General features: G+C 44.0%; 1 protein-coding gene across 9 annotated transcripts; it reads right to left on the bottom strand.

Moving 5' to 3' along the window:
- Positions 1-867: 867 nt before the first annotated feature.
- On the bottom strand, positions 868-20,608 carry LOC112222004 (cyclin-dependent kinase 11B). 9 transcript variants are annotated; one of them, XM_024384522.1, is made up of 21 exons: positions 20,536-20,600; positions 19,858-19,894; positions 19,341-19,474; positions 18,759-18,898; positions 18,425-18,603; positions 18,152-18,296; positions 17,543-17,721; positions 17,269-17,403; positions 17,060-17,158; positions 16,748-16,849; positions 16,559-16,633; positions 16,133-16,359; positions 15,823-15,913; positions 10,668-10,789; positions 10,345-10,450; positions 9,935-10,056; positions 9,606-9,713; positions 9,080-9,196; positions 5,876-6,024; positions 1,710-1,899; positions 868-1,499 (listed from the first exon to the last, which is right to left on the bottom strand). In XM_024384522.1, exons 3-21 carry the CDS (start codon positions 19,449-19,451, stop codon positions 1,407-1,409), a joined length of 2,490 nt encoding a protein of 829 aa, XP_024240290.1. In that variant the 5' UTR covers positions 19,452-19,474; positions 19,858-19,894; positions 20,536-20,600; the 3' UTR covers positions 868-1,406. The 9 variants fall into 9 exon arrangements, with proteins under 9 accessions (XP_024240290.1, XP_024240294.1, XP_024240293.1 ...); XM_024384526.1 differs by having other exon boundaries at positions 17,543-17,682; XM_024384525.1 differs by having other exon boundaries at positions 18,152-18,293.
- Between the last annotated feature and the right edge of the window lie 1,887 nt (positions 20,609-22,495).

Below are 22,495 nucleotides of genomic sequence, written 5' to 3'. Positions count from 1 at the left end.
TGGGAGAGCGGTTTGCTGATGTCAACGTTGTGAACAGAGTACCCCATGGTGGCGGTGGGGTTATTGTATGGACAGGCATAAGCTACTTACAAACACAATTACATTAATTCAAATGCATAAATATACTGTGAGGAGATCCTGAGGCCCATTGTTGTGCCATCACCTTGTTTCAGCATGATAATGGACAGTCCCATGTCGCAAGGATCTGTACACAATTCCTGGAAGCTGAAAATGTCCCAGTTCTTCCATGGCCTGCATACTCACCAGACATGTCACCATATTTGGGACGCTCTGGATCGAAAATGCGTAAACCAAAAACATTGTTTGCGGTCATATGAACTGTTTCGACCTTTATTTAGATATGAAACACCTACGACATCCAGCTAGTTTAGTTATCCTTTAGGTGGCCACAATGCTTTGCCTACTCATTTGACACATCAGGTGTAATACTCCACAGAAGGGCTTTAGAGGGGACTCGCAGATAAACTGATTAATGCATGTCCATTTCTGCTGATTACCCATACGAGGGAAAGTTTTTCAACTGTTCTAGTCCGAGCAGCCAGCCGTATCACAAGAATGAGAATGTAAGGTTTATTTTCCTCTAGCTAGAAATCAAATAACTTGATGGTTTAGTCCTAAAAATCATGAGCCACTTCAATAACAAAGACAATCAGGGGCTCTTTCCCCTGAAATGTGCTGAGACATAGTGTGCAGGGCAAAGGAGGACATCCCTCTTGGACGGTTACTACAGAGCCAGGTTCAAGGCTGGAATTTTTGTTGGACTCGACGTCCTTTCTTTTTTTTCTTTGGCAAGCAGTGTGTGGTGCTGTTTGCTTAGCTCAGACAGCATTTACAAATGCCAGCAAAAGAGTTTTACATTTTATTTCTAGCAAAAACATGTCCTGGTATGTTAGCCATCAGTCACACAGTTAAGTCCTTACAATATGATGGATTGACATGGATCTAACGCTGCTTCATTATTATACAGTAGCTCCAGTACTCAAAAAATACCAACCACTTAAAATCTGGTCCTTTTCCGCAGTGTAAAAAAAAGACTGAAAACAAAACGCCAACATGGGCTAAGCTACTGACAAATTGTAGTTTGGTTTCAATGCACTTGTCAGAGTTGAGAATGTTAAAAGAAGTGACTGTTTAACTGTTGGGATTCATCCATATGGAAAGAGACATTAAGCGGATTTGTCCGTTGTTCATGTCATGTAATGACCAGTCTGTACCCTCACAGGGTCACAGTGAGGGCAGTAAGCTGACCCCTGACACCGGAGGTCATTCCCACAATAAGCCCAGCCACGTTAAAACCTACATGTCCCATGATTCATTGTCTGGTCAGGTGACCATGCTAGTCTCTCTTTTTGCATACACAGGGTGTCCTGTCCTCCATGTGCAGCTCAGAACTTGAGGCTGAACCCTGGGCCCACAGCAGATGCCCCTTGGTTGCTGGTGGTCAGATGGAAGCCGGTGTCTTTCAGGTCATCGTCACCCTGGAGAGACGACAAACCACACACGTTAGCTGATGAGGTACATTGCTGTTATGCCACGGAAATAATGTATTCTTGAAACAGAAGTAGTAAGCAGTGGGAGGATGTCTCGACTACAGAGTGCTGTAGGTCTATAATCTGTGTATGACAGAAACTGAGCTCAGATGTTAAACCCTGGTCAACATAGGGATGTAGAGTTCAACCCAGCCTCACCAGCTGACTGTAGCCCAGGCCTCCCTCGGGGGGGCGCGGGCTGGTGCCCCTCTTCACCCTCTGTTGCTCGCTCTTGGCGGGCCAGGTGGGGAACATGGACGGGTCGATGGGCTGCGGCGTCTCCCGGAAATACTCGTGCTTCAGTGCCTCATCCGACAGGATCCTCTTGCTGGGGCAATAGGTGAGGAACCTTGGGGAAAGAAAAAAGTCAAGGCCAGGAGTGGCAGAGGTCACTCAAAACAGCAGCACTTCTGCATTAAAGCTTTCATAGAGCACATGAGGTCCCTCTCCATAGTCTAAAGCGGCGTCCTTTCCCTCATCTCATCTGAACACATAGGGTAAGTGAAAGCAACAAGCCTGACAATGAAATTGACCTTCCGGGATTAATAAAGTTGTTTTGAATTGAACGCCTTCCAAGAGTTATTTTACATCGGAGAAGTTGGAGAAGCCGATGAGAAGAAGTCCCCTTTAAACTCTTGAGATTAGGGCTGACCCTATTTAGTCGACTGGTTGATCGACCAATATTTATTTAGCTAAGCAGTAGCAAAAATGTTTTAAATAAAGTATTGTGTACAACACACCTGTCTGATTTGCACCTGTGAGTGGACTGATCTATTGTGGAGGCCGTGGGGATGGCACAGTCGCATCAGTCTACAACATATGCTACTGAAACTGTATACAGTTACATTACATAAGGACAATGGTGCAACACTAACACAAATAATATTATTTTATAACAAAATGTGCCTTCTACCGCGTTGGATAGTGGTCGCTGTCCTCGTTTCAGAAGCACATCTGTGCACTGTGGAATTGGCGCCTTTCCCTAGACCATGTTGCTATGTGCCTAATAGCAACGTTAATCAGCATAATGGTATTGAGAACAATGCAGCGGAGGCAGAAGCAGAATGAGACGAGAAAACAGCCCTAGCCTTGTCAATGAAAAATGAGAGAAAACCCCAACTTAATGAGGTTATTGATTATAGACCTGTTAAATATGCCTGGCTTTATAAATCATCAATATATCTACAGAAATAAGACAGGTCCTGCTTCTGTTGCCTGTTTGTTTAATAGCCTACTGATTCCGTGAGCGCCAACCCTCATTGCAACAACATGTCAAGTAAACAATTTCACAAATTCAGCTTTAAAAAAAAAAACAATCTTTGCTGTAATAAAGGATTTACACTTTCCCTTAGAACAGCCTCCATGGTATTATTTATCATTTAGTGTTTACACTATTCCAAAATGTTATAAATATTAATATTGCTCTTTTTCCTTGATCTCCTTATTGTTATTACTAGTATTATTAGGATCATAAGTAGTAGACTTTATGATATGCTATAGGTCAGGCCCCATTGTGCCCTATTCGGACTGGATTAGTTTTAATGGGGAGGTCGGGTAACAAATTGTGCACGAGTACAAAACACCACATCTGTAATTTTAGTTCCGTTTGAATCCACGTCAGTCATTTTTACATGGCAGGAGAGTAACAATTCCAGCCAGAATAGCCTATTGTTCTTTGTCAAACTCCAAAGTCCTCTCATAATACTAGACCTGTGGTAATCAACATCCTTGTGTTTTGAGAGAAATGTCTTGACAGGTGAGAAAGTTTGACAAGTGTTGCTTGCGGTTTTGCGCATGAAAACAATAACTGAGTCGATAAATGTAAGTAGTTCACATAAATTATATTTGAAATGGCCGACATGTAGTTTATCAATGTTTACAGTGAATGCTTTTGTTTATATATTTTGTGCATATTAATTGAATATTGCGCCTATTTAATGCAACCCTTGATGTTAAAATTTACACTTAAAATCACACTGCCAAAGTCATTACATTTTGGTACACCAGAATTACATTCATTTCCAATTAAACGCTGTGTTTGCCTTGCAGACGCAGTTGCAGTGCGGTGCATACGTTGGAGTTATCGAGTGTATACGTCAAACTGTATGCTTATATGGCTTGACAGAACTGGTAGCAGAAGGTGAATGTTGAACTTTTGTTGCATACATATCCAGATGATGCTGCATACTATTGCGCAGTGACTCTAGGTGTGATCTAAGCGTAAGACTTTCTCATCCATAGATTTAAAATGCATCGCAAGTGCAATTGCACTGTTCAGCTCACATCTGAAGGTTGGGAGGCATTTAGAACGTACTGCGGAACGCTAAAATATCCTAACGATTATGATCACACTTCCTCAATGTAAATATTATCGCGACACCACACAAAAGATGGTTTCTAAACCAAACCAAGCTTGAGTTATCACCTGGACATGTTGAAATACTGTATATTCACGGCGAGAATAAAAACCTCCGTCGTAACTGTCAATATATTGAAAAAAAATAATTACAGGGGGCAATTTGGAAATAAAATCACGTCTGAATTGTCCTCTGGAATAACGGACATTTTGGAGTAATAATTACATAACCAACGTTCTCTAGTAATACTAATCCTGTGCGAATAGCTATTCGGTCACGTGCACGTGATGCATACACATGTCACGTAAAAGAGAGCGGGGATTGAGGGAATAAGGAATATTTTTCCTAAACAAATGAGATTTTTTTTTCAGTCAGAAATGTCTAATTATGTTGCAACTCCAGTAACACGGACAGCGTGATAAACACTGATGTTCTATGGTGGTCACTGCAACAGGGAGGAGAAAGACAACGGGTGCTGGTCAGTCACTGTCTTATTTTTACATAGCGCAGCAAGCCCAGCACAATCAAATCAATTGCTGGTCGGACTCCCTCTAGTCATTTGTGTGTCTTAATTATTTAATCAAACAGTGTGCTTAAAGCATCAGACAAGCTCAGTGAATATAGTGGATTTGATTAAAACACATAGGATGTGTCAATATATGAAAAAATACCAATGGATTGGTCGAAATAAGTTTTTTTTTTGTCAGGGACATCCCTAATTGAGATGCATACTTCATCTACAATGTCATCATTCAGGTCACAGCACTAAACTCCCCCCTACAGCCTGGTGCCATGGAGGAGTGTGATGTTCCAAACTGAAACAGGACTGCCATGTCCACCCAGAAAGCCTACACACTCAATGAATAGACTTACGCCAGTTCAGTTCTGCGGCTGAAGGAGGTCCAGCCTCCAGTCCAAACATAGCTCACAGGGGGTCAGGGTCTAATGAGACGGCTAGCAGCCACTGGCCAGGGGTCATTGCACTTCCTGGGTCATGTGACTGCTGCAGCATTCCACTCAGTTGGACTGGTGTCAAAGTTCACCCAAAAGCTGACCCCAACCCCTCCCTTGGCCATACATGGCCACCCATTACAGGTGTGTGAAGCAAATAATAGGGGTGTGAATGTTTAAACTAAATTGAGATTGTTTTTCAGTTAGCATTTAGAAGAAAAAAAACTATCTCACAAACTAAGTCACTGTGCTGTTATCACAAAACATATTCCTAGGGAAAGTTGTGTATTTAAATAAAGGTGAACTTGAGGATACTTTGGTAAATATGCGAGATACAGATTACCAAGACAATATGCGCACGGTTCTTTCTGCCTCCCTCATCCTCTCTCCATCTTGCTGGCTCGCCTGCTACTTTTCTTTGCCGATGATGCGAGTGTGTTCAGTCTTCGGTCAGTTGCGTGTAAAATATCCTAGCATATTCATTTATGATAGGCCCTGCTTTAATGCAGTTGTGAGACACACGCAAGCCAAGATGAAAAAAAAAAACGCTGTGAAATGAAATACAGGTCTGGAGGAGGGCTGAGGTACTTTGATACAACGCCAAAACGCTACTTCTCCATCCTGTTTATAATCAGCTTGCCAAGAGTGCAGTGACTGAAGCAGAAGACATGTGGAGCATATCACAGGGCAGACCTGACAGCATACACACATTACATCAAGGCATAGCAATGCTGATGTTAAACCCCCCGCTGAAAGAGTAAAGACCACATCGGCACAGACACACAATAGTCTTTCAGGTTGATGGAAAATTAAGAATTAGGTACAACAACAAAAAATGCATTCTCTCACTTTAGATACACTGCTCAGTTGAGGTTGAATTTCAAGTAAGTCTGAGGTTTGGTGTAAAGGTGAGTTAGGTCAGGTTTTTTTAATAGGTTAGTAATGAATGGTGTTTTAACTAACCATGCGGTTGAAATGGTTAGGGGTAAGTGCAAGTCTGAAGTTGAGTAGACGTACTTGTTCATGAGGTCAAAGCCCTGGTCTGAAAGCAGGGCTCCGAAGCGCTTGCGCATGTTGTTGTAGGGGTACTCTGTGAAAGTCATCTTCTTCACGGCAGGGAGCTCATTGTAGCCCGGCCAAATCTTCTCGCTGGGCGACCCCAAGTCCTGGTGAGAACACACATCAACACTAAGTTATTATGTGTATATGAGGGGTGGTCACCATTTTGTCTGGTATGTTCAGAACTGCTAAGTGAGGAGTACTGGAACACAGTCAAGACCACATCTTTTAATCTGAGTTTTACGGTTTAGCTCAGTCAGACAAGCGCCACAGACAAGACCGTTATGTCACACTGTCTAAAAGAGACTGGGTCATTGAACCGCAGTCCCTTTCTGAAAAATAGATTGTGACGTCAAATTAAATCCATTTAATCCGACTATATTATATTCCTAACTCTGCAACCCTATGGGGAGATCAAAAAACTGCAAATCTTTTAGGGACTACAAAAGGGAAGCACAGCTGCGAGCTGCCCAGTGACACGAGCCTATCAGATGAGCTAAATAACTTCTAAGCTGGCTTCGAGTCAAGCAACACCAATTTGCATACCGCACCAACAGATCCACAGAAGATGCCATCTCTATTGCACTTCACACTGCCCTTTCACACCTGGATAAAAGGAACACCTACGTGAGAATGCCATTTATTGACTACAGCTCAGCGTTCAACACCATAGCACCCTCTAAGCTCATAACTAAGCTAAGGACCCTGGGAGTAAACACCTCCCTCTGCAACAGGATCCTGGACTTCCTGACGGGCCTCCCCCAGGTGATAAGGGTAGGTAACAACACGCTGATCCTCAGAGGCCCCTCAGGGGTGCGTGTTCAGTCCCCTCTTGTACTCCCATGACTGCATGGCCAAGCACAACTCCAACACCATCATTAAGTTTGTTGACAACACAACAGTAGTAGGCCTGATCACTGACAATGATGAGACAGCCTACAGGAAGGAGGTCAGAGACCTGGCAGTGTGGTGCCAGGATAACACTCTCTCCCTCAACGTGATAAAAAAAAAAAAGAGATGATAGTGGACTACAGAAAAGGAGGACCGAGCACGCCCCCATTCTCATCGACAGAGCTGTAGTGGAGCAGGTTGAGAGCTTCTAGTTCCTTGGTGTCCACATCACCAACAAACTATCATGGTCCAAACACATCAAGACAGTCACGGAGAGGGCACGACAATGACTATTCCCCCTCGGGATACTGAAAAGATTTGGCATGGGTCCTCAGATCCTCAAAATGTTATAAAGCTGCACGATCGAATCATGACTGGTTGCGTCACCGCCTGGTACGGTAACTGCTCGGCCTCCAACCGCAAGGCACTACAGGAGGGTAGTGCGTACGCCCAGTATATCACTGGGGCCAAGCTTCCTGCCATTCAGTACCTCCATACCCGGCGGTGTCAGAGAAAGGACCAAAAAAAATTGCCAAAGACCCCAGCCACCCTAGTCAAAGACCTTCTCTCTGCTACCACACGGCAAGCAGTGGCAGAGAGCCAATTCTAGGTACAAAAGGCTTCTTAACAAGCCATAAGACTTAACAGCTAATCAAATGGCTACCCAGACTATTTGCCTTGTCCCCTCCCCAATTTTTTACATTTTGTACACTGCTCCTACTCTGTTTATTATCCATGCAGTCACTTTACCTCTACCTACATGTACATATTACCTCGACTAACCGTTGCTGTATATAGCCTGTGTATAGCCTCGCTACTGTTATTTTATTGTTGCTCCTTAGTAAATACTTCAACACATTTTATTTTCTTAAAACTGCATTGTTGGTTAAGGGCTTGTAAATAAACATTTCACTGTAAGGTATGTTGTATTCGGCGCATGTGACAAATACAATTTTGACTTGATTTTGATGGCTAGTTTACCGTCACTCTGTGGTCCAACTCAAACTCTCTCAATTGGGTTAAGGTTGGGTGATTGTGGAGGCCAGGTCATCTGATGCAGCACTCAATCACTATCTTTCTTGGTCAAATAGCCTTTACACAGCCTGGAGGTGTGTTGGGTCATTGTGCTGTTGAAAAACAAATTATAGTCCCACTAAGCGCAAACCAGAGGAGAGCATATCGCTGAATGCGGTGGTAGCCATGCTGGTTAAGTGTGCCTTGAATTCAAAATAAATCAGACAGTATCACCAACAAAGCACCCCCACATCTCCTCCATGCTTCATGGTGGGAACCACATTTGCGGACATCATCCAGTCCAATACGCTGCGTCTCACAAAAAAAATCTCAAATGTGGACTCCTCAGACCAAAGGACAGATTTCCATTGGTCTAATGTCCATTGTTTGTGTTTCTTGGCCCAAGTAAGTCTCTTCTTATTGGTGTCCTTTAGTAGTGGTTTCTTTGCAGCAATTTGACCATAAAGGCCAGACTCAAGCAGCCTACTCTGAACAGTTGATGTTGAGATGTGTCTGTTACTTGAACTCTGTGAAGCATTTATTTGGGCTGCAATTTCTGAGGCTGGTAACTCTTAATGAACTTATCCTCTGTAGCAGAGGTAACTCTGGGTCTTCCTTTCCTGTGGCGATCCCCATGAGAGCCATTTTCATCATGGCCCTTTATGCTTTTTGCGACTGCACTTGAAGAAAGTTCTTGAAATGTTCCAAATTTACTGACCCTCATGTCTTAAAGTAATGATGGACTGTTGTTGCTCTTTGCTCATTTGAGCTGTTCTTGCCATAATATGGACTTGGTCTTTTACCCAATATTTCTCTTCTCTATACCACCTCTACCTTGTCACAACACAACTGATTGGCTCAAACGCATTAAGGAAAGAAATTCCACAAATTAACTTTGAACAGGGCACTCCTGTTTATTGAAATGCATTCCAGGTAACTACCTCGTGAAGCTGGTTGAGAGAATGCCAAGAGCGTGCAAGCTGTCAAAGGCAAAAGGTGGCTACTTTCAAGAATTTTAAATATATTTTGATTTGTTTAACACTTTTTTGGTTACTACATGATTCCATATGTGTTATTTTATAGTTTTGATGTCTTGACTATTATTCTACAATGTAGAAAATAGTACAAATAAGAAAAAACCCTGGGATGAGTTGCGGTGTCCAAACTTTTGACTGGTACTGTAGGAGTGGGGTAAAGTGCTATTACGTTCCAGACAGTATGAAGTAAAATGGGACTTCTTGATCAAAATTAGCTAACCTTAAATATCTTGTTAATTTGGTCGATTTCAGATTTTCCAGGGAAGAGAGGTTTCTGGGTAAGGAGCTCTCCAAATATGCAGCCCACAGACCACATGTCCACAGCTGTGGAGTACTCCTGTGGAGAGAAAAACACACACCAATGAGTCCACCACACTACATGAGTCTGGGTTGGAGTGTTTAGGCTGGGTGATGACAAGCTTTGACTTGGTGCTATGTGTATGTAGTCTTGGGATATGTTCAGAACCATACTTATACAATATTTGAAGGTGTACGAAGTATATGTTGTGATGTCTGGGTGTGGTAAGGTTCACAGTCAGGCAGGGACTTGTTTAGGGTTTAGAATGGCACCATTTTGACTGTAGAGGGTTTTTGATGTTTGAGACATTTTGACTCAGTTGCTTTGTGTCTTTGTAGACCAGAGGTATTCTGACAGTATTCTTGTGTCTCTGAATACAGGTGTGTAATCTCATTCATCATTAGGATTTGGGGAGGGTAAACTGATTCCAGATCAAGTTCTGACTCACTTTGGCTCCCAGCAGCAGCTCTGGAGAACGGTACCACAATGTCACCACCACAGGTGTATAGGGCTTCAGGGGAGAACCATATTCACGGGCCAGACCAAAGTCCCCCACCTAGAAGAGCGCAACAAACATTTCAAAAGATGCCTATGAGGCAAGCACACCCTCTCACGCACATTAACATCATTATTTGTCGTCATCAACAAGCCTAGAGCCTAGAATTTATTTTTTCCGAGCCATGGATGACCTAATCCTCATCTGAAGTTCCCAACCCACAGTGGTTTTAATATAAATGGGACATAGTATAATACAAAACAAGAAGACATCTATGGCACCTTAAGGATCCCCTTGTGACTGAGCAGCAGGTTGGAGGTCTTCAGGTCGCGGTGGAGGATCCAGTTGTCGTGGAGATGGCGAACACCTCGCAGCAGTTGGATCATCAGGGTCTTCACTTCACCTGAGGCCAAAGAAAGAGGAAACAAGAGACATGAGTTCATAAACATTAGAACAATCCTTTAAACCCCAGACCACATCGTCTGGGAAGAAGTACTAACCCTTTTGGTAGTATGCTCACCACAGAAGCATGACAATATTTGCTAGGTAAACAAAGGGAACCCACCAGAGAACACGTTTCATTTCTATTCCAAACAGAGTACCACTTACCTAGCCACATGATATGGGAAAATGGAGGTAGACATTTGCATACTGCATGTAGTCCAACTCAAACTGTATCCCACAAAATTACCTGGCAGGAAAGGCTGTTTCATGGTCTCCATCAAGCTCTTCAGGTCGTGCTCCACGTAGTTCATAACAATGTAGATCTTGTCCATGTTGCTTCCAACAACAATTTCCTAACATGGGAGAAAATGGGATTAAGTACGAGTTCAGCTATCACTAGTATACATTGCTCGTTTATCCATTTTTTAACTTGAATTTGTGCTACACTTTCAGATGAAAGGAGCTAAACAAAATAAATGTCTAAATATTGGAGGGGGGGCTTCCTCTAAATCAGGTGTGTGCCGCTCACCATAGAAATAGAATACCAATATGTATTTCTATGCTCCTCACCCTGACAGTGACGATGTTGGGGTGCTGGGCCTTCAGAATGGTGTTGATCTCTCTCAGAGACGTGATGGGGAAACCTTCTTTCTCCTTCTCCATCTTCAAACGCTTCAAGGCAACAATCTCATCTGAAAAGGGAAAGGTGTGTTTTAGTGTGTCCGAGTCCAGGGATTGGAAATCGATTGCAAGGTAGCCCACAGTGACTTCGGAAAGTATTCATACCCCTTGACTTTTTCAACATTTTGTTACGTTATAGCCTTATTCTAAAATTGATTAGTTTTTTTCCCCCTCATCAATTGACACACAATACCCCATAATGACAAAGCAAAAAACAGGTTTTTAAAATTGTTTGCAAATGTAATTTTTTAAAAATCACTAAAGTATTCAGACCATTTACTCAGTACTTTGTTGAAGCACCTTTGGCAGCGATTACAAGCTTGGCACATCTGTATTTGGGGAGTTTTTCCCATTCTCTGCCAATCCTCTCAAGCTCTGTCAGGTTAAATGGGGAGCGTTGCTGCACACCTATTTTCAGGTCTCTCCAGATATGTCAAATCAAATCAAATTTTATTTGTCACATACACATGGTTAGCAGATGTTAATGCGAGTGTAGCGAAATGCTTGTGCTTCTAGTTCCGACAATGCAGTAATACCAACAAGTAATCTAACTAACAATTCCAAAACTACTGTCTTATACACAGTGTAAGGGGATAAAGAATATGTACATAAGGATATATGAATGAGTGATGGTACAGAGCAGCATAGGCAAGATACAGTAGCTGATATCGAGTACAGTATATACATATGAGATGCGTATGTAAACAAAGTGGCATAGTTAAAGTGGCTAGTGATACATGTATTACATAAGGATGCAGTCGATGATAAACAGTACAGTATATACGTATGCATATGAGATGAATAATGTAGGGTAAGTAACATTATATAAGGTAGCATTGTTTATATATTTACCTCATTTCCCATCAATTCCCATTATTAAAGTGGCTGGAGTTGAGTCAGTGTCAGTGTCAGTGTGTTGGCAGCAGCCACTCAATGTTAGTGGTGGCTGTTTAACAGTCTGATGGCCTTGAGATAGAAGCTGTTTTTCAGTCTCTCGGTCCCAGCTTTGATGCACCTGTACTGACCTCGCCTTCTGGATGATAGCGGGGTGAACAGGCAGTGGCTCGGGTGGTTGATGTCCTTGATGATCTTTATGGCCTTCCTGTAACATCGGGTGGTGTAGGTGTCCTGGAGGGCAGGTAGTTTGCCCCCGGTGATGCGTTGTGCAGACCTCACTACCCTCTGGAGAGCCTTACGGTTGAGGGCGGAGCAGTTGCCGTACCAGGCGGTGATACAGCCCGCCAGGATGCTCTCGATTGTGCATCTGTAGAAGTTTGTGAGTGCTTTTGGTGACAAGCCGAATTTCTTCAGCCTCCTGAGGTTGAAGAGGCGCTGCTGCGCCTTCTTCACGATGCTGTCTGTGTGAGTGGACCAATTCAGTTTGTCTGTGATGTGTATGCCGAGGAACTTAAAACTTGCTACCCTCTCCACTACTGTTCCATCGATGTGGATAGGGGGTGTTCCCTCTGCTGTTTCCTGAAGTCCACAATCATCTCCTTAGTTTTGTTGACGTTGAGTGTGAGGTTATTTTCCTGACACCACACTCCGAGGGCCCTCACCTCCTCCCTGTAGGCAGTCTCGTCGTTGTTGGTAATCAAGCCTACCACTGTTGTGTCGTCCGCAAACTTGATGATTGAGTTGGAGGCGTGCGTGGCTACGCAGTCGTGGGTGAACAGGGAGTACAGGAGAGGGCTCAGAACGCACCCTTGTGGGGCCCCAGTGTTGAGGATCAGCGGGGAGGAGATGTTGTTGCCTACCCTCACCACCTGGGGGCGGCCCGTCAGGAAGTCCAGTACCCAGTTGCACAGGGCGGGGTCGAGACCCAGGGTCTCGAGCTTGATGACGAGCTTGGAGGGTACTATGGTGTTGAATGCCGAGCTGTAGGCGATGAACAGCATTCTCACATAGGTATTCCTCTTGTCCAGATGGTTTAGGGCAGTGTGCAGTGTGGTTGAGATTGCATCGTCTGTGGACCTATTTGGGCGGTAAGCAAATTGGAGTGGGTCTAGGGTGTCAGGTAGGGTGGAGGTGATATGGTCCTTGACTAGTCTCTCAAAGCCCTTCATGATGACGGATGTGAGTGCTACGGGCGGTAGTCGTTTAGCTCAGTTACCTTAGCTTTCTTGGGAACAGGAACAATGGTGGCCCCCTTGAAGCATGTGGGAACAGCAGACTGGTATAGGGATTGATTGAATATGTCCGTAAACACACCGGCCAGCTGGTCTGCGCATGCTCTGAGGGCGCGGCTGGGGATGCCGTCTGGGCCTGCAGCCTTGCGAGGGTTAACACGTTTAAATGTCTTACTCACCTCGGCTGCAGTGAAGGAGAGACCGCATGTTTTCATTGCAGGCCGTGTCAGTGGCACTGTATTGTCCTCAAAGCGGGCAAAAAGTTATTTAGTCTGCCTGGGAGCAAGACATCCTGGTCCGTGACTGGGCTGGATTTCTTCCTGTAGTCCGTGATTGACTGTAGACCCTGCCACATGCCTCTTGTGTCTGAGCCGTTGAATTGAGATTCTACTTTGTCTCTGTACTGACGCTTAGCTTGTTTAATAGCCTTGCGGAGGGAATAGCTGCACTGTTTGTATTCAGTCATGCCACCAGACACCTTGCCCTGATTAAAAGCAGTGGTTCGCGCTTTCAGTTTCACACGAATGCTGCCATCAATCCACGGTTTCTGGTTAGGGTATGTTTTAATCGTTGCTATGGGAACGACATCTTCAACGCATGTTCTAATGAACTCGCACACCGAATAAGCGTATTCGTCAATGTTGTCTGACGCAATACAAAACATCTTCCAGTCCACGTGATGGAAGCAGTCTTGGAGTGTGGAGTCAGCTTGGTCAGACCAGTGTTGAACAGACCTCAGCGTGGGAGCTTCTTGTTTTAGTTTCTGTCTGTAGGCAGGGATCAACAAAATGGAGTCGTGGTCAGCTTTTCCGAAAGGGGGGCGGGGCAGGGTCTTATATGCGTCGCGGAAGTTAGAGTAACAATGATCCAAGGTATTTCCACCCCTGGTTCCGCAATCGATATGCTGATAAAATTTAGAGAGTCTTGTTTTCAGATTAGCCTTGTTAAAATCCCCAGCTACAATGAATGCAGCCTCCGGATAAATCGTTTCCAGTTTGCAGAGAGTTAAATAAAGTTTGTTCAGAGCCATCGATGTGTCTGCTTGGGGGGGGATATATACGGCTGTGATTATAATCGAAGAGAATTCTCTTGGTAGATAATGCAGTCTACATTTGATTGTGAGGAATTCTAAATCAGGTGAACAGAAGGATTTGAGTTCCTGTATGTCTCTTTCATCACACCATGTCACGTTAGTCATAAGGCATACGCCCCCGCCCCTCTTCTTACCAGAAAGATGTTTGTTTCTGTCGGCGCGATGCGTGGAGAAACCCGTTGGCTGCACCACCTCGGATAGCGTCTCTCCAGTGAGCCATGTTTCCGTGAAGCAGAGAACGTTACAGTCTCTGATGTCCCTCTGGAATGCTACCCTTGCTCGGATTTCATCAACCTTGTTGTCAAGAGACTGGACATTGGCAAGAAGAATGCTAGGGAGTGGTGCACGGTGTGCCCGTCTCCGGAGTCTGACCAGAAGACCGCCTCGTTTCCCTCTTTTTCGGAGTCGTTTTTTGGGTCGCTGAATGGAATCCACTCCGTTGTCCTGTTTGTAAGGCAGAACACAGGATCCGCGTCGCGAAAAACATATTCTTGGTCGTACTGATGGTGAGTTGACGCTGATCTTATATTCAGTAGTTCTTCTCGACTGTATGTAATGAAACCTAAGATGACCTGGGGTACTAATGTAAGAAATAACACGTAAAAAAAACAAAAACTGCATAGTTTCCTAGGAACGTGAAGCGAGGCGGCCATCTCTGTCGGCGCCGGAAGGTAGATATGTTTGATCGGGTTCAAGTCCGGGCTCTGGCTGGGCCACTCAAGGACATTCAGAGACTTGTCCCGAATACACTCCTGCGTTGTCTTGGCTGTGTGCTTAGGTCCGTTGTCTTGTTGGAAGGTGAACCTTTGCCCCAGTCTGAGGTCCTGAGCAGGTTTTCATCAAGGATCACTCTGTACTTTGCTCCGTTCATCTTTCCCGACTTGTCTCACAGTCCCTGCCGCTGAAAAACATTCCCACAGCATGATGCTGCCACTACCTTGCTTCACCATAGGGATGCTGCCAGGTTTCCTCCAGATGTGATACTTGGCATTCAGGTCAAAGAGTTCAATGTAGATTTCATCAGACCAGAGAATCTTGTTTCTCCTGGTCTGAGAGTCCTTTAGATGCCATTTGGCAAATTCCAAGTGGGCTGTTATGTGCCTTTTCCTGAGTGGCAGCTTCCGTCTGTGCACTAGCATAAAGACCTGATTGGTGGAATGCAGCAGAGATGTCCTTCTGGAAGGTTTTCCCATCTCCACAGAGGAACTCTGGAGCTCTTTCAGATGACCATCGGGTTCTTGGTCACCTCCTTGACCAAAGCCCTTCTCCCCGATCGCTCAGTTTGGCCGGGCGGCCAGCTCTAGGAAAAGTCTCGGTGGTTCCGAAGTTCTTCCATTTAAGAATGATGGAGGCCACTGTGTTCCTGGGGACCTTCAATGCTGCAGACATTTCTTGGTACCCTTCCCCAGATCTGTGCCTCGACCATTCTTTCTCAGAGCTCTACAGACAATTCCTTCAACCCCATGGCTTGGTTTTTGCTCTGTCATGCACTGTCAACTGTGGGACCGTATATAGACAGGTATGTGCCTTGTCAAATCATATCCAATCAACTGAATTTACCACAGGTGGACTCAAGATGTAGAAACATCTCAAGGATGATCAATGAAAACAGGATGCACCTGAGCTCAATTTCAAGTCTCATAGCAGAGTCTGAATACTTATGTAAATAAGGCATTTCTGTTCTTCAATTTTTAATACATTTGCATTTTTTTTTGTGTAGAATGAGGAAAACAATTAATATAATACATTTTAGAATACAGCTGTAAAGTAACAAGATGTAGAAAAAGTGAAGGCGTCTGAATACTTTCCGAATGCACCGTACCTGTTTTTTTGTCCTTGGCCCTGTACACCACACCGTAGGTCCCTTCCTCGATACGATTTAGACACTGGAACTCCTCGACACTGCGACACCCCTGGAAAACCAATGTCAATCAATACGTCTCTATACGATTTGCATGTGTGTACAGGTATGGGTCAAATATGTTTTTGTTTTCTGTTAAATACTTGAGCATTTCTTGGAATATTCTAATGGGCCCCAATATACATGGTAAGCTAGGTCAAGCGCACCTCAGGTGTTTGAAATAAAACAAACATGTATTTGACCCAGGTGTGGTGTGCTGCCAAACACAGACCTGTAGAGCTGGCAGGTACTTGGGCAGCTCCTTCTTTAGCTCCACCGGGGAGATGGGAGGAGAGTCAGGGATGTAGTTCTCCTCAAGTTCAGGGGTGGCTGAGTGGGAGTGAGACACCGACTGGGGGGTGACATCTCCCTCCCCTGCTTCCTCCTCCTCCTCCTCGTCCTCTTCCTCCTCCTCCTCTCCACTTTCCTCAGTGTCATGGTCAAATCGGGACTCAGGCACTGGGATGGTTAATGAGGGGGCAGTTATAACTTATAGAAACAGGACAAAATAGCATCTAGCAGCTGGTTGAGAATACCTCCTAACATTTTTAGATAAACAAGCTTCAAGACCAGTCAAAACAAACTTTACTCTTAGACATGACATAATAATACATGTTCAAATGACTGCCACCAGACAAATGGAGTACGAAATGCCTACCTGGGGCAATATGGTTGCTGTTCTCTCTTTCTTCCTCAAACTCTTCCTCAGACCGCTCATCTTCACTCACGTCACCTGAAACACAGACAATGGGTGGGTCCAAGCCATGTCACCGTGACAACATCGTAATGGTAGTCCGGGATAAGACATGCGCACGATCACAACAACAGAGACATAAATTCAGCAGACCTGCAGTTTGGTCAGATTCTCCTGAGCCCGAACCCGATTCCTCTTCCTCTCCCTCACTGCTAGATCCATCATCATTCTCCTCATCAGAGCCTGACCCTGAACCTAGGAAAGAAAAATCCACTCCGTGTCACCGCCAAACTACCCACATTAACATAACACAAGGAGAAGTGTCTTGACTGAATATCTATAACAGAACTCCGTTACGGATTAAACATCAGTAGGAGTGTGCTTTGTTTTCATTCCTTTTTTGTTATGCCAATCTGGTGTAAAGTGACAGTGGGGTATGTTGCGACTGTAAATGAGTGTGTCTACCTAAGGAGGACTCTCCTGTACTGGTCTTCCTCTCGCTGTCACTGATGTCCTGGAGGTCAGAGAGAAGGTCCTTGTCCTCAGGCTTCTCATCCTTTGCCACTGGACAACAAACACAAGCACCCCATTATAAGTCATGGATTTAATTTATTTTGAAGCTAACTACCACCAAAGCAATATTTTATAAAAACAACTTGATTGGTTAGTCTCACCACCAGTTCTGTGTGGCTCGCTGTTTTGCTCCAGTCTATCCCGGGGAGTCTGGTTGGGGTTGGGGCTGCGACTGCGGTGGCTCTGTTTGGGTTTGTCACCGTACTCATCGGGCAGCGCACGGTGGTGGGACGGAACTGTCAGAGGGGGACAACAGATTTAGCTTCCTTCACCAACAGCGTGCCCATACATACATCAAAAGACGTACATCATTCACGCACACTAAAGCAAAAACTTTAACCGTGTGTGTGCGAATATGCATTTGTGAAGCCTGACCTTCTCGGCGCACCTCGCGCTCTTTCCGGCGCTCCTCTGCCCTTCTCTCCCTCTCCTTCTGCTCACGCTGCTCCTTCTGCTGCTGCTCACGGAGCTTGCGGTCCCTCTCACGCTGGCGCTCCACCTGCTCCAACCTGTCCCTGTAGTCCGGGGAAGACGGGGGAATCCTGTCAGGAGCTCTCCAGAAACCCAAAAGCCACCCACCCCACACCGTTAATGTCTGCTTCAGGGAAAAGTACAGTATACAGTGTGACAGGTAACTGCACAGTAAACGTGATGACTGAGCAGTGATTGTTTGAGGATCTGCCAGTTTAAAAGTAGACTAAGCAATATGACATAAGACAGTGGGGCGATACGCATTAATAAAAAAATGCTGATGTATTTTTTTGGGTAGTCTTTGCTCTTGAAACTTTTGTTCCAACTTGCCCCACTCTTGGGGGTCATATTCTGATACAGGTGTACAGTATGAGATGCCACTGATTAACAGACATGTTGAGAACTTCATACGTTTGAACACAAGTGATTTGTTCTGTTGTACATATTAGCTAATACAATCCACGCTAATACACCCAACTGTGTGTGTGTATGGTCACAGTAGTCGGTGGTCACCTCTCTCTGCGTGATTGTGCTCTGGCCTGTTCCCTGCGTTTCTGCCTCTCCCAGTCTCGCCGGGCCTTGTCCTGCTCCTCCCACTGCCGCTTTCTGCGCTCACTCTCCCTGTCTTTGTCTTTGGGCCGAACGCGTTTCCCTGCTGCTGTGATAAATACAAAATGTGATAGAGTGCTAATAGGTGCTACATATGCATAAATACAGTTTAACACTACATGATCCAGTCCCTATGAAGCATTCTACAGCGATACACGTCCCAGGATGGCAACGTACCTCCTTCAGCAGAGTGACTGCGGCGGCGTCTCTTGTCCTTTCTTTTCTCCTCCTTTCTGTGGTGAGATTTGTCTTTTCTGGTAATTTGCTGGGGAGGCTTTATTGCCAGCGATTCATCCTCTTCTCCCCTGGAATTGGGAAGACTGTCTAGTGCCAACGACTCAACAAACAGGCTGCCCCTGTGCATAGCAGGGTGGCGTTCAGTTGGGACAAAAATGGGAGAAAATGTATTCAAAAGGAATAAGTTCAGTTTTGAAACACATTTTTTCTCCATTATCTGGCCCGCCTGAACGTGACCCTAATTCCCACAGCTCTTTTTCCGTATCCCCTTTACCTGTCCTCTGTGGAATCTTCCCGTATGTACGGGGAATTCCGGATTGTTATTTCCATTTTTTTATCCTGTAGTTCTCCTTCTTCCGGAGTGTCCCGTTTGGCTTCCCGATCATCCGTCTGTGGAACAGGGCACGGAACGCACTGGACAAGACATAAGAAAGAGGGGACATTATACCCATTCCCCCCAAAAAAACATGTAGGGGGGAAAAAAACAGTATGATAACCGTAACAATGATTGATTGCACATATGGTAAGATTACAATAAAGTTTGAGTCACTGGTACAGGTATAGCTCTAGTCTGTGATACATTTAGATAAACAGGATCGAATCAAAATGGGAACCAGCATCCTCTGATGGGGGAAGAGAAACAATGTGCCCCAAATCAACCCCTAGACCATCGTCAGGTGGAGATCTGAGCTATCGGATGTGTGGAAGCAATATGGCAAACATTTCACCTAGTTTATCAGGGGGAAAGGTGGAGCCATTTCCACATTCCTTATCCCAATCTCTTTTCAGATCTCCCCAAGTGTATAGGGGGTACTAGGGTCAGTTTGGGGCACCACAGAATCTCTCTTCCGTTTACATTTTTCAGACGTTTGGGCTCCGTACTCTCCTCCAGCTCCCGTCTGCGTTTCTTCTCTTGGAGAATTTCGTCGAGTGTTTTCACTTTCCAGGTGTCCTTTTCGTCCCCCATCAGCACCCGCTCGCCGCCGCCTGCTACAGAGACAGAGACCCCCTGCTTCAGACTAACATGGAGGGCAATGGAAGAGCAGTGTGCACTGGTGTCATGTTAGTGGCAACTGTGGTATTCATGTGCAAATATTTCATTTCTGTTCATTAGGTGATGTAGGCCTGCATGTAGCCTTTGGATAATACATTCCACAGTTCAATGCATGCGTTTCATTATTTGCGCAAGGGTGTACATAGCTACACACACACTATTTCACACCTCGGGACAAGAGGATTGTACGAATAAGAATTTGATGGGTTATAATAGTCAAGATGGGTCTTGCCCAGGATATAGAAAAAAAAGGTCCCATCGTATAAGGGTTGTATGGGAGAGGAGGCTCAAGTTTGTAGCCTATAATTTCTGTTGTTACCTGAGTAGCGCCTCGAATCTTATCCATAGCAGTTTCACTGGTACAAAATAAAAAAAAAATCCAAAAATGGAAGGAAAACGTCGGTGTGATAGAAGGGGGAGAGAAGTCATACGTCCAAGTCAAATAGAGAGATCTACACACACGTTGCGTGAAACCGCACTGTGTAATGCTAAATGTGAACTGAATCTATGAAATATTACTCGCCGACACTCCTTACATTATAAGTATACAGCATAATTAGCTGTAATTCATTAGTTAGCTAGCTAGGCCCGTTGTCATAAATAAACCAACTCTAAACGTTACGTGATACCAATTAACGTACTATATCTTACAGCTAACGGTAGCGTAAGCACAATTCTCAATTACTAGTAGCTACTGTATACTAACCCGTGGCGGTCGTTAGTTAACATCTGAAAGTGTACCTAGCTGCATGCGTCTTGAAACTAGTAAGCTAGTCCGTTGCAGTCAGAGCCATATATATAGAGAAGCTCTGGTCAGGTGCTAACATATGCTAATAAGCTAACATTAGCATTGGCGAGAAATTAAGGCGCTGATGACAATAAGTTTTAGTTTTTTTCCCAGGAGAAAATTTATATTTGAAATTCGTCTCCTCTCAATAAATCTGAAGTGGGTTAACTGAACTTTTTAATCCTTTGCATTACAAATTATTAAACAAACCTGAAATATACTCCGCGCAATCTTGGACAACCGGAAGACTCAAACGCTTCCTTCTTCTTCTAAAGGTTTTACTTCCAGTTAATATTTCTTCGCTGGTTTTTAAAGCTAAGAGAACACCTTACTGCCATCACCTGGACAGGACTTGCAACTGTTTCTAGGTGCAAAACGACAGATACAGTACAAGCAAACAAAAAAACAATATAATGCGGAAGAAAAATATATTTTATTAATCATGTGCATAACATTATCGATTATTAAACATCATTACATCTCTGATAAAATTAACATGAACAGCTTCCCAAAATATACAATTAGCATCCTCACCGACAATTTTAACAAACATTTCCCCTTTTCACAATACATTTTTTGTTAGATTAGCAGTAGGTCTATTTTGATATATTTCCATCCCTTACCAGGAATTGAAATTAAGGGTTGCCCTATTGCCTGGGGCAAGTGAATTGAGTAGTCGTGCAAGCCTGCCCTGAGGTTGCCCCATTGAGTAGGTGATTATAATTTTTTTGATTGCTACCCTATGTTTAGGTGCAAGGCAGACAATATATGGCATTTCTGCAAGTAAATAGCTCATTTACATTTTCGGCAAATGATCATAACCTTCAGGCAGCCAAAACTCCTGTCTTGCCCGAGGGTTAAGTGCCTTTCAGACTTGAATGTCAATCTTTGCGTACTCCTACACAATACTTTTCCCTTTCATCCTTGTGACTCACAGATTTTGAGAGGTATAATATTGTGAATTGTGACATATTGCTATTAAATTAGAAAAGTGGTGATAAATCAGTGTAAAACTATGTCTGGTTCATATGACAACCAACACAATCATTTTGGGGAATGCATCAACATGAAATCTTAGTCCACAGGTTTCTTTTTAAAAACGACAGAGGCCTCTCTTTTATGAGTGATACAGTACTTAGAAAATACAACCAAAAAATGAGGTTCTGAGCAAATTCTCAGAGAATGAGATGAAAAAGGTCACCTGGTGAGAATTTCACTTAACAGAAGAAATGATGTAGCCTTCGATATACCCCGTCGGTTAAACATTTTGAAGTCTACAGTAAATATCATAATTACAGTAATCATATCAACACTGGACCATCAGTGAAAAATCACATTTCAGCAAGAACATGAATTCAGAGAAACGGCCCTAAAGGAACAATTCATGTGCAAGTAAAGTGGCACTTGTAAAATAATTAAGAAAACAAAATCAGTCAACAGGAGTCAGAAAGAACTTTCAACTTGTAGCTATAAACATTGATTGATTACAATAGTCAGGGAACATAAGATTACATTCTAGTCAAATTCACATAAATGATCTGTCCAAACTTGAGACATCCACATATTGGGAACTTTCCTTTGCTGAACTTGTTGTTAGTCTGAGAAAAGCACCACACTATAACAAAACCAAGGAAATGCCAGTGCCATTCACTCAAGCAAACAGACACATTTCCTTTTTATGTCAGCTTCCCCTTACAAAATGTAGTCAGTTCTATAGTTTCGCTTTATCCTATCCAACTGACCACACTTTCACTATAGACAAAGGACAAAAATGAGATCCAGTTTCACTAAACCTAAGCTCAATAGAGAGGTTGAATAAGATTAGGTTGGAATTCCAGCCTTGCACCTAGCTCTTTCAACCCACAGGACTACCATTTTCTAATTAAGTTGGCAACTCCATCCATCCAGAATACTCTGGGGTGTAAATCAAACACACCCAAAAAATCTGCACGGGTTGAATTCCGGCTGTGTCAGGGGTGCACAACTCCAGGGGCGTATTCATTTTGCCGATTTTGGGGGGATTTTTTAAAATGGAAGCAAACAGAACGGAGGGACCTACCTAAATTTGTCCAATAGAAAATCTTGTTTTAATTTATTTTGCTTCCGATTAGTTCTTAAACGGTTTCTGGAATGAATATGCCCGTCCTTGGGGGCCGATGTGCTGCTGGTA

The sequence above is a fragment of the Oncorhynchus tshawytscha genome, linkage group LG22 (assembly GCF_018296145.1).
Source record: "Oncorhynchus tshawytscha isolate Ot180627B linkage group LG22, Otsh_v2.0, whole genome shotgun sequence".
NCBI classification, from domain to species: Eukaryota; Metazoa; Chordata; class Actinopteri; order Salmoniformes; family Salmonidae; genus Oncorhynchus; species Oncorhynchus tshawytscha.
The sequence above is the reverse complement of the archived record's forward strand: the minus strand, read 5'-3'. Positions and strand labels throughout refer to the sequence as shown.

Coding starts and splice junctions, on each gene's coding strand:
- LOC112222004 (XM_024384523.1), bottom strand. CDS start 19,451: ATGGGGGACGAAAAGGACACCTGGAAAGTGAAAACACTCGACGAAATT. Junction 10,790..15,822: donor GGCCAAGGACAAAAAAACAG/GTACGGTGCATT, acceptor TTCCCTTTTCAG/ATGAGATTGTTGCCTTGAAG. Junction 1,900..5,875: donor GGCTTTGACCTCATGAACAA/GTACGTCTACTC, acceptor TCTTTCCCCAAG/GTTCCTCACCTATTGCCCCA.